At 29.1% G+C, this 12,487-nt stretch overlaps 1 protein-coding gene across 4 annotated transcripts in view; it reads left to right on the top strand.

Annotated features, from left to right (window-relative positions):
• Positions 1–12,141, top strand: part of LOC122509213 (protein rhomboid-like) — an 81,554-nt gene extending 69,413 nt beyond the window's left edge. For all 4 annotated transcript variants that reach the window (XM_043623074.1, XM_043623075.1, XM_043623073.1 and 1 more), the window contains exons 3-5: positions 4,617–4,784; positions 5,023–5,178; positions 8,963–12,141. In XM_043623074.1, coding sequence (XP_043479009.1) covers positions 4,617–4,784; positions 5,023–5,178; positions 8,963–9,283 — 645 coding nt within the window. In that variant the 3' untranslated portion in view covers positions 9,284–12,141. The remainder of the gene's footprint in view (positions 1–4,616; positions 4,785–5,022; positions 5,179–8,962) is intronic.
• Positions 12,142–12,487: the final 346 nt, after the last annotated feature.

Raw genomic sequence — 12,487 nt, forward strand, 5'->3', positions numbered from 1 at the left:
TTACATATATATTGCTTGTATAACGGTAACTTTTTCAACACTTCAATTTTTAATATAATTGAAAATTTAAATCCTAGGGTAATGAAATGAATTGGGATATTAATTAACATAAAATTAATTATTGAAAGACACTCCTAAGTGGATACACAGGTTTTTCTATGTTCATATTCGGAGAAGGTTTTAAAGACATCAGATTTGCTAATTCTATAATTTTATAAAATAATTTTAGGTGGAAAATTATTTAGTTTTCTCTTTATGAATTATTTCCTGTGATTTATTGAAGTAATGTACTTTTCTCAAGTGAGTAATAGTGTTTTTCATTGTTTTCTATTTGAAGATTTACACCTATATCTAGTTTTATCAGTCTCCCTTCTTATTGTATTCATTTTTATTTCTTCCTTTTCCATGTTGTCCCTTTATGTTTCCTCATAATTTTCTCCTCTTCATCTTTTAAAATTGTCTCTCAGCAGCTCTTTTCCGGAAACTCGTTGGCAATGGAGAATGCGCGAGGAAAATGCATAAACTTAAAGCCACAAAGCTAAATGTAGTACTAATTCGCGAACACGCAAACTTCTCTAAAGTTGGTGTGAGGGTTGGTGGAAAAAGTAAGAATAGTCAGTCCGTGGAGCTTGGGACATGCAGAATGCAAGGTAGCATGATAAGGGAAAGAAAGGGGAAGGGAGAATACAAAAGGGATTCCCACCGCAACGGAACGTTCTCCAGACCACCGGAAATAGATGTTACGCGCGCAGCGATCCACTAACGTATTAAGAGTAAAAGCACTGTAAGATACAACACGCAGACTACCAGTTTACTCGCTTTCTTCTCTACTGTACCTTAGAGATAATTCACTAACATTCAAGAAATTATGACAAATCGATAGTAAGAAAATGTTCATGAATTTCATTTTGGAAAAATAGAGAAACGTTACATTGAACTAAATATGGAATTTATTGCAAAAAGAATAATTTAAATAAAATAATCCAAAATTTTCAATCACTGAAATCATGAAGAGAACTCACGGTAAGCTTGACAAAAAATCTCACTCCTAACTGTAGGCATCATTTTATACACCTATGAAATCCATTTACTCGCAAACTCAGATCCGTTAACTAGATTCTCTTTCCTAATCTAGTTTCATTCTAAACTTATACTATGATTGACATCACAAATGCTTCTGACTTATTTATCAATCTAAAAGTACTGAAGGTACCTAAAATGTACAAAAATAAAAAGTGCAATCTACAACCAAACCAAAAAATAATATTTATAATGGAAAATTTCATCTCTTACCAAACTCTATCAATTATCGAACATTGTAACTTTGATAATTTTGAAAATTATTAATTAATTTCGAAAATATTTTTCAGATTAAGCAGGTTTCTGTATTAGGTCAGCTGTGGTGTCGATACATATGAAGCCCATGAGATTATCGAGATTTATTGAAGATATTTAATTTATTTGTGTCGATTGATTCGGAAAAATTTGTTAACTTCTTTAATATTTAATTACCGAATGATAAATTCATTTCCTTGAATATTTATTTTTTGTTGAATGGGATGACGAGAGTAGTAATTAGAATTTAGAAGCTTTTAAAAAGATGTTTCTCGTAAATAATTTGGGTATTGAAAAAAATTTTTATTAACTTCGAAATTGCATACCTACAAATCATTTACTTTAAGACAATTATTTCAATTTAGGAAAAATAATTATAAATAATGACTGTGAAAAGTTTTGAAAATCTTAAACCTAAAAATCAACACTTAAAAAATATCTAAAATTTTGAAAACACTTAAATAAATTATGTTACCTGAATCGAACACATTTTATTATATCCTATAACCTCAAAAATCAATTTATCTATGAAGTGCACTCCTCTTTGAAGTCGACAATCTTATACCGCTAAGTGACAAAAGGACCTATAGAATTCATAAAGCCAGCCCTCCACAGTTTACTTTCTTTCATGTTTCCGTATATATTAAAGGATGACGTACTTTTTGCTTCATTTTACCTATTTTATAAAATAAAGTTTCAATCACAATTTTTAATACCTATTTTAAGGTAAAATCAACAAATTAAACAGCGAGGAAAACAAATTTAGGTCAACTTTTGGACCCGCAAAAGTGGGAACCTGTTTTAACATATTTTTTTACGCTAAATTCGAATCTTCCGTTAAATTTTCTCTAACACGTCAAATTTCAAAATGGCGCATCCAATATGGCGGAAAAAATGAAAAATCCATAGCATTCGCTTGAAATATGTTAGCCGGGGGTTTTCGGGGTCGCTGATTACGAATATAAAGTCAGATTTTAAAAATTTTACATGGCGGATCCATAATGGCGCACGAAAATATTAAAAATCTAACGGATTTGCTTGAAACTTATAACTCAGGTGCTTTCGGGGTTACTTATTATAAATTTGAAGTCAGATTTTAAAAATTAAAAATGTTGGATCCAATATGGTGGACAAAACAATGAAATATGAAACGGATATTCAGGGAATAATATTTATTGAAGTGGGACATTTAAATCTTTATACAATTTTCACTAAACTTTGAAAGTAAATTTTTAATAAAAATGAGAACAATAACTATATTTTATTTTCTTCCTTTTTAATCTTTTTTAACTCAAAAATTCTGAAGAGTCATCCAGTATAGTTAGTATTTTTTTAAAAATTTCTTTTACAAAAATCATATTTTTGTATAATCTTCTCCATAATTTTGAAAATACACTCTTTAGCAGAATATTACCAGATTTAATATAAAAATTTAGAATTAGTTTAATATAATTTTGACTTAATTATTATGTAGTCACGCGTGCATTGCAATTTCATTTTTATAAGAAATTCATTTTTATAATCCACTAAAAGCAGCTTTGTTTCTTGTTTTTCTGGAGTGTTTATGAAATTCTAAGAGTACACCGCTTATTGTAAATGACGTCGCGTACAATTGCAGAAATTCTTCTGAATTTCCGGGTCATTCTCTACTTTTAATTAAATCGTGTTCTAAAATTCCAATTTAAGAAGCTCATTTCTACATTTTTAAAAATTTCGCAATAGTCAAGTTTTTAATTCTAAAACTATTTAACCTTAAGCAAAAGAATGTTATTTCCCGTCTTTTAGAATTAAAACAAGGTTTAAACTGAATCTAGGGAGAAATTGTATTTTGCATTTTTTATATTCTTAAATTGTTTATTCACGTTTTTTTAAAAATATAATTTTTAATAAAAATATTATTATTTTAAAATCATGGGCAAAGTATGGCAAAGCACTGGGAAAAAAAACAGTTCCTCTTCTTTCCATGGGAAGAATATAATAATATAAAAAATCTGTTTATATACTTTGCCCATGGTTCAAAAATTCATATACATTATAAAATAAGTGAAATTAAATTCCCACTGAATATTCATATTTACTGTGAGAATTTCGTCCAAAGAGGTAAAAAAAATAAACATAAAATAAAACTGCTAAAGATTATATTGGTGAAATAATAATTTAATATTACCAGCGAGTGTGAAGTCATATCGCGTATTTTCATGAGCGAACAATAATAAATTAAATCTTGCGACAAACGTAGCGTAATAATTATTTACAGCTGGTGTTCTATCCCACATTTCACTCTTCAATCTTCATTAAATGATGGGACAAGCCACGTCCAAGCGATGAAGCTTCGTTAAATTTATGCTTTGTAGACCGATTTGTTTTATGTAAAGACCTTTTACAATCATTAGATATAATTACATCCGAAAACTGTAATTTTCCGTTTAATATCCATATTTATAGTCGAGAGCCGACAAATATTTACAAATGAATTTCACCATTTATCTTGTTTTCTAATTTATTATTGACATTTTTGCTCGTTTTAAAAAAAAATTCTTTTATTTATTTGCAAATAATTCGGTTGCAAATTTTAACTTAAATAAATAATAAATGCATTGTTTGATCATGCGATGTGAACTTTGTTTTGCGTTTATGTACATAAATTTATAATTTTATTTAAAGGGTATATAACCATTATATTTTTAAAAACAATACGAAGGATATTAATAATAAATATTATCCACTTTTTAATGAGAGAGAGAGAGTAAAATTATTTCAAGCTGATATTAAAATATATATTTTCATACAAACAGAAAAATAATAAATGTTTAAATATTCTGCAACTGAAGGTAAAATAAAGCAACTATTTTAAAAATATTTTCAAATACATTTAATATATATATTGATGAGAAAATTTAAAATACATTATTGGAATTCCACAAAATTGACTCAATTATATTTCCATGTGTTCATTAAACAGTTTGTACTGACGCAAATATGAATATTGAAATAAAGCAAAATGTTGATTGCCTGTTTTTAAATTTTGACTCCGTTATTAAATATTTTCATACAATTAAGATTATTTTTGTATAATTAAAATTATTTTTGTATAAATTATTTTTTAATTAAAAAAAATGTTTTAATTAATAACATGTTAAATTATGCGAGAAAAATAATGAAGAGGAGCATTTTTGTTTTATTTCTCTGACAGTTATAAATGTATTTTATACTTGTTTTACGATATCTCGGATAACAGAAAATTTATGTGGTAAATGCCCAATGGTCGTTTTAATGTACAGATAACAGTTCACTGTGTGGCAGACGAAACAATACGAAGGTGGCTTGTGTATGATCCACGACAGAGGGTACAAGGTTGGAGGTTCGTTTCATACATGCTGTTGCATTCAGATGCTCTTCACCTCACATTGAACGTGGTCATTCAACTGGTACTGGCCATGCCACTCGAGGTGAGCCAATCAAGTTAATTGGTAGCTTTCAATGCATTCGTCAATTACAAAAAAAAGTCGGCATTGGTAAAACAAAAAAAAGATCGATAAATGTATAGGCAGAAACATTTTTCACAATATTGGATTTGAGGAGTGCCTACATGGCAGTTTTGAGGTCGAAAAATACATAGAGTAACTTTGTTAGAGCTCATTCGATTGCAGACATAGCAATATGGAAAATTTTCACTGATTTTCACAGATCGAGCAGGGACGTCTAGCAGTTACGGCTATTTACTTAGGAGGTGGTGCTTGTGGTGCTCTTGGTGCCTCTCTACTGCAGCCAAGTCTTCTTCTTCTTGGTGCTTCAGCTGGTGTCTACGCATTACTCACCAGTCATCTTGCACATCTTTATTTAGTGAGTAATACATATAAAATTACGTTTTCATTTTTTTATTTTTAACTAGTATATTGTATATTGGCCTGTATTAGACCCTACGAAGGATTAACACAAACAATACGAGCACTTTAACAATAGCCTTTGTAAATGAGGATTAACTCCTAAAATCCAGGTAATATTTTCTTTCTCCCTTCATCGCATGGAAGACTATAGATAAAAGTATGTAACTTTAAACGTTACTTAGGCGTTAACAGAAATCTTTTTTTCTCACACCAAGGCATATTAAATAAGAACTTCTTCGTTTTACATTGTAATTCTCTATCTCGACAATTCAAACTGACATTACACTATCTTCGTCTAAAAATCTTACTCTTTCTCACTTTTTCTACTTGCAGACTTGATATAAGAATATCTCTTTTCAAATTTCACCATGCATACTCTTTTCATATAATGATATTGAAAATTAAAACTATGAAAAAAATAATCCCTTCATGAAAAATAATTACTGGATAAATCATTGGATTAATTACTGAAAATCCAGTAATTCATCCAATGATTGATTCAGTAGTGGATACAGTAATTTATCCACTAATTTTTTTGAGAAGGGTCATTTCACCAAAAGTGAAGTTGAAACCTACTATCTAGACTAGTTTTAAATTTAAGGAATACGGTATTTAAACGCAGATCTTGTTAATTAATAAATTTTTAAAATTTAAACTACGTGTTACGTATGACTTCGTAACATTTCTATTATATCGAATCAATTTAAAAATCAATCTTTTGTAATCTAAAAACACACAAAACATCTTAGAACAACATTTTATTGAAATATGTAATACTCATACTAAAAAGATTTCTGTATAACCTGATTTCAAAATAGTCCTCAATAATTTTCATATTTAGCTCAAATATTAAGCAAGGTGAAATCCTTTTTATTGTTTACTAAGGGTTTTTCTTAAATATTTATGATTTATTTCGCAACAGTAAGTGGCACATTTATATTTGGTAAATGCCAAATTCTGCTTATTAACAATATTGCGGAATATTGCATTTAGTGCAATAAACTTTAATGAAGATTTCCCCACTTAATTGTCATTCCATAAAAACAAGTGACATGGAGAAATCTGGGCAGTCGCTCGCATAAACTTGGTGACACTAAGTAAGGCAGTAGTATCCCGTTAAACTTGGCGAGACTAAGTTAGGCTTTTTAGCCAGTTTGTTTTTGAGAATAAAGTCAACGATTTTGGTCACAAGTGTAGACCTAAGGGCAAGGTTTTCCTACAAGCAAAGTTTACTCACGACTATTAAAAGATATTTGTGTTTTTCTCGATAAATAGAGAAAATAATTGAGGATTATACCTAGCAGAATATCCTAAACAGAAATTGTAAGTAAAAAAACTAAAACACAGACACGACACTAATACACACATTCAAGTAATGAAATTGTATTTTTATTAGAATATATTCATAGTCATATTATTCCCTAAATAGATTATTTTAATCGTTTATTTCAGAAATTTAATCTGCAAAGCTTTGTAATACCTTATAGTTTATTCAGCATCTAAAAATACTTCTAATTAATATAGTTAACTTTAATTCTGTTTATTCTATTCCCTCAATAGATTCGTTGACAACTGATTATAAAATTTTTAATGCGAATATCAGCTTTAACTAATATAATTCTGTTTACTAATTTTTGACCCATTAATTAGATTAAGACGTTTAAGTTGACGCTAAATATAGAGATTTTTTTTAATTCTTTGAGAATACAACTATTTTTTATCACAGTGTAGTCTTTGGTTCAATTTGTGAACCATTACTTTTTTTAATAGAGTGTACTTTCAAAATGACAAGATCTATTGCCATCAAGTTTTTTCACGAATACTTAAGAATATAAATAATGATCTAACGAATTTATCACTCAATTTTGTCAAATTAATTAAATACTGAAGTCAACGATCACTTCGAGTTAATACTCTATTTAATAAATAAAAAATAGTTTACACGAAATCTTCTTGCCTAGAAATTTTTTTGTGTATGACCCGCAGCGTATACTCAGAGGGTTAAAGCGAAAAACTAGAAACTTTGGATTTCTTTCGTGACATAATTTGCTGGGTTATGTCTCATAACGAAACCAACATATCTTAAAATTATTTATTTAAATTGTTAGGCATCGGTGATTCATACCTGATTTATTCACAGGAAAGAAGGCTCTAATATTAAGGTACAGGTTTAAGAAAGACAAACTGTTAAATTGAAATTAAATTATTAAAGTTTTTATTGGAATTTTTCACAATTAGAATCAGAGAGAAAGAGTAAATTCAGATGTCCTCAGAGACACTGAAACAAAATTAGAACTTTGTGGAATCAATCGAGAATATAAATGGGGACAAAACTTAAAAGAATTAGTTACTTATACCTTTAAGAATTATTCTTAGAGTCGTAGATCCAACAACACGGAGAAAACTGGATATTCAAAAGTAGATATTGAAAAAATATGTCAACTCTTAACATCAAAAATATTAAACTTTAATATCTAGATATTCAAATCACATGCTAGATATTAACGTTTAACATCCAGATATTTAATTTTAATATCTGGATAGCTGTCCCTATGTTAAAGAATAAAAATATTAAACTTTAACATCTAGATATTTACCTTAAATATCCATTTTTCTTCGTGAAGCGATACCTCCTAGCGATAACAGAGAATGCAGTAGATTTCCCTCAAATTGTTTTCGGGCCAGCCAAAGTGAAAGGTCGGAAGTCCAGGTATCGATGTAAATTAAATAAAACCCCTCTCAGCCTAGGATTAACCGAATTATTGATTTGACGTTGATGTCGAGGTAATGCAGTCCTTAGAAAAATAGAAATGTGCCTCGTAGTAGAAATTATCTTATTGAATGAATTTGACTAAGATGTGATATGAAGAATGGACTTGGTACTTGAAGAGATTTTCTGGACTGGAGTCGAAGAACAAATTCGATGACAGTACACAACTAGTTAACTTTGTCACGGTTGATGGACTGACACGAAGAAGACGCGAAGTTGATTCGGTGGTGACTTCTGGACTAACATAACTTGAAGACGCTTCCTGGACTGGAGTCGAAGAAGACACTTGGGAGTAGTACACAACAGTTAACTTGGTGGCGATTCCTGGACTGTCGAATTCGGCAAGGGTGTCACCTTTTATAGGGTTCCTTTTTCAAGGGATGATACGTCACACCACCCACTTTTATTACTTTTGGGATGAAGAAGTTATTATTGATTTAATTTTTAACTCCTGTATCGAACAGGTGAGGACCCAATAGAAGGGTGACAAAACATAGATTGACTATATTTGGTATCTGCTATCCTGGTGAAGACTTGGATCAATATAGTTTAGATTCCAAGAAAAAATTTTATTGATCCCGAACAGTAACCTCTGTTATTCAGGATATCCTACGAATGTCCTAAGGATAATGTCACTAATAACGAAGAACTATGACACGAACTGACGACTGACTTGAAGCGTTGACGACGAATTTTAGATTGATCGACTGTACGAGACTGGAACAAGACTGACTTTTCGCGTAGAACAGGGTGGGTTATATGCCCACAGAAATTACATTTTTAGAGAGATACCCCCAAAAAGAGGGTTAAATTTCGTAGAAGAACGAATCGAAGATTCGCAGGTGGCCATTCAGAGCATTGCATTACGATAAGAATAGTTGACCCCTTTGATTGATTGTAGGTACATGGTAACAAGAAAGTACAAGTACAGTCGATAAATCGTCAAATCACGTTTTTTCTATTTTTCCAGTGTCATGGAGAGCTTCGTTACGCTGGCTGGCGTCTTCTTGCTGTTCTACTTCTTGCTGGAGCAGACGTAGCCTCTCTTCCAGTTCCAGCTCTTCTTGGATGCGGACGTGTGGGATGGGCTGCTCACGTAGCTGGAGCACTTGCCGGACCGCTTTTAGGCTTGGCAGTATTTCCCAATCAAAGCAAAAAGGACTCAAGAGGTCGACGATTTGTTCGCTTCGTCAGATTTGTTTCTGGTATTAGTGTTGCACTTTTAGTAATTGGAGCCATCTTAGGAAACATTTATCTTATAGCTTTGCCCCAATTGAGGAAACCTTCCTGACAAAGAATTGAAATGCTCGTGAAACTGTGCAAGAAATCATTTCTCATTGTTAAAATCCGAGAAAATGCCGACTCCATTTACGAGTAATTGAAAAACAAAACTGTGCAAAACTTTTTAAAAACCGTTAAAAAATTGTGGACATTTAAAAACGCGTTATTTGGAAACAATCTATCATTGAAAAAAACCATTGTGTCTGTGTGTATTTAAAGAATAATTGATATTTTAAAAAGAAAAGGACACTGCGACTTTTGCTAAAAGGAAAAAAAATAAATAAATTCAAGTGGCCTCCTAAAAAGAATTTAAATTCGAGGATGAAAAAGATACTATCTTCACTGGAGAGACCAATTGTAGTTACTTGAAACAATTATTTTCAATGATAAAGAAACTCTTGACAGGTTATGTACACAAAAGTGTTTAGAACGCTTCGAAAATCTTAAAAACCCACCGTGAGGGAGTACTTTTTGTCAGAATGTATAACAGAATATGATTGTTATCATAATTATATTTCGTAGAAAGAGGAGACTCACTAATTCAAGAACTAAGATGAAAATAGCAGTATCAGGTTGTTGACCCACTTTTCATTCTCTTTAAATACAGAAAGCTACTCTTCAGTCTAAAATAAATTCTTGTTATCTCATTAACAATATCTGTTAGATAATTATGATTTTATAAAAAAATTAAAAAATAATAATAATAATAATAATAATATTAATACATTTCATTATGCTGCAAATTAACTTTAAATCTTGTTTGTTTATATTCGATACCAAAAAGTTTACCGTTTAATTTTTTTGCATTGGTGCTGTAAAAATAACAATACTAATTACAGAATATTTTTAAACGATGAATAATTATTTAAAATGAGGAAAAAAGTAAAAAAACTTTTATTACACTTCAGAGGATGATAGTAAAGCGATTAATAATTAAGTTTTTAAATAGACAGTGACCTGATACTACTTTTAAATTTTAGTAACTTATTTTTTCAATGATAAAGATACATTTAAAATCAGGTTTTTTAAAAATATATTTAAATTGTGGTCCAGGAATATTTCAAGGGGACATATCCCATACAGAATATTGAATGATTCTTCAGAAATGTACTTTTATGAAACTATTAAAGATACAACTTATAAAATATTATCCTCTTAAATAGCATGTATTTATCTTTAAAAAAATTAACCTCTAAAAATTTTTTTTAAGAAGGGAAAAAGTAACTTAGACCTTCGAGCATTTCGAAATATTTTTGTATTTATTTTAAATGTTCATTAACATTTTTTTAATTAGAGATAATCGGTGATAGAGATAGAGATCGCAATTCTTTTCTGAGACAAAGTAGGTCAGATAAAAAAGAAACCTGGCTTTTCGGAGTATATGATTACGAATCTGAAGTCAAAATTCAAAATGGCGGATTCAATATGGTGGACAAATTTATCCTCTATACATCAGGTTCCCTTTAAACATCTGTAACATATTATTATAAAAAATTAATATTTTTTGTATTTTAATATCACAATGTTTAGAAAATTACAATCCTGGGTGCCTCCCTACATCTTAAGGCTTCACAAAATATTCCAGAACCACATTTAAAGTATTTTTGATAAGAAAAATCTAAATAATATTCCGGTTTATTTACCATACATAGCAAAAATAGGGGGGGGGAATGTTATTTCAAAAAATTTTATTATTTTTTGGACAACCTTACTAAATAGTCAGTATTAACAAATCTTAAGTTCAACAAAACAGACTTTGACGCCTTCCTGTAAAGTAAATCTCTAGACTTGTAATAAATATCTCCATCAGTGCTAATGTAAAAAATTACCTAACAAATATTTCTCTGCCACGTGAAAGACAATTTTTACAATTAAATATCCAAAGTAGTATTTTAGGAAGAAAATTATTCGAAGTCGGACTGAAAAAAAAGATAAAAATTTGTAATTAGAAAGTAGAACATTTTTAAATATGAATTTTAACTTTACTTTAGGTTTTAAATTTAAGCAATATATACTATTATATATTTATATAGAAGGTTATTTAACATTTTATTGACTCATTTCCAATAAAATATCTTTTTCATCTATTAGAATATTAATCTCTTTATAAATACATAATAAGAATACTTTTTACAATGTTGTACAAGTTCAGTTAACTATAAATAAGTCTCTATTTAAACAGTAATATTATAATTAATTAATAAGCTCAAATAATCCGAATTCTGAATAATTGATCTATAGGTAGGTTTGCATAGTTTTCGCTATCATTGCCCTCAATCTACATAATAAATATTACAAGCAATGTAAAAAAAAGATAAAAAAAATCTTTATCGATTTGAAGAAAAGATTAATTATTCAGGAATCGTGATGACAATTTTTTCGTGGCTATATTTAAAATCAATTTTTATTCCTTTAGTATATGATGATCTAGAAATAAACATAAATAAATATTGTATTTACTAATAATATAAAAATATTATAGTTATCGAATATTTAAATAAATCATATATCGCCACCCGATTTGACGATGTCTGATTTACATGTTGAGAAAGATGCTGCCAAAAATATAACTGCTGACAATTTGTATTATAGTAAAGAGTATATCTTATCCCAGTGACAATTTGATTAATGAAAAAGTGTTATATCCATATTATTACATAATAATCATACTGTAACTATAATTGTTTTTTATCGACATTATGAAATAAACTGGCTGTGATTATTTTAGTGTTATTATCACAATTACAGTGTAAATAATTATTATACTGAGATTAAATACAGAATGATAAAATTATTATGAATGATAAGAATTCCCAGTGTGTATCGATACAATCAATTAAGTGCAATAATAAAGAACCTAGCATTCAATTCTGTTTCTGTTATTTCTCTTTTAACCTAATAACAAGTTTTTTATTAAAATAGAAAATAATCGAGAATTGGTTTATGAAAATAAAATAGAATTCATCTTAAGATCATCAGTGAACTCTTTTATTAAGGCAAAGCGTCCTTGGTGACTTTTGAATAATAATAAATAATGAAACCAATTTACACTTTAATATTCGACTACAAAAAAAAATACTAATTAATTTGTTGCATGGTAAAAAATTAAAATTTAAATGATAAGGCATCAAGTAAGGTTACATAATTTAATAATTTATTTTAAAAGGCATAAGGTGTTTAATTAAGTACAATTTAACTCATTTCGAACACAGAT

The sequence above is a fragment of the Leptopilina heterotoma genome, unplaced genomic scaffold (assembly GCF_015476425.1).
Source record: "Leptopilina heterotoma isolate Lh14 unplaced genomic scaffold, ASM1547642v1 Lhet_6, whole genome shotgun sequence".
Taxonomy (NCBI): domain Eukaryota; kingdom Metazoa; phylum Arthropoda; class Insecta; order Hymenoptera; family Figitidae; genus Leptopilina; species Leptopilina heterotoma.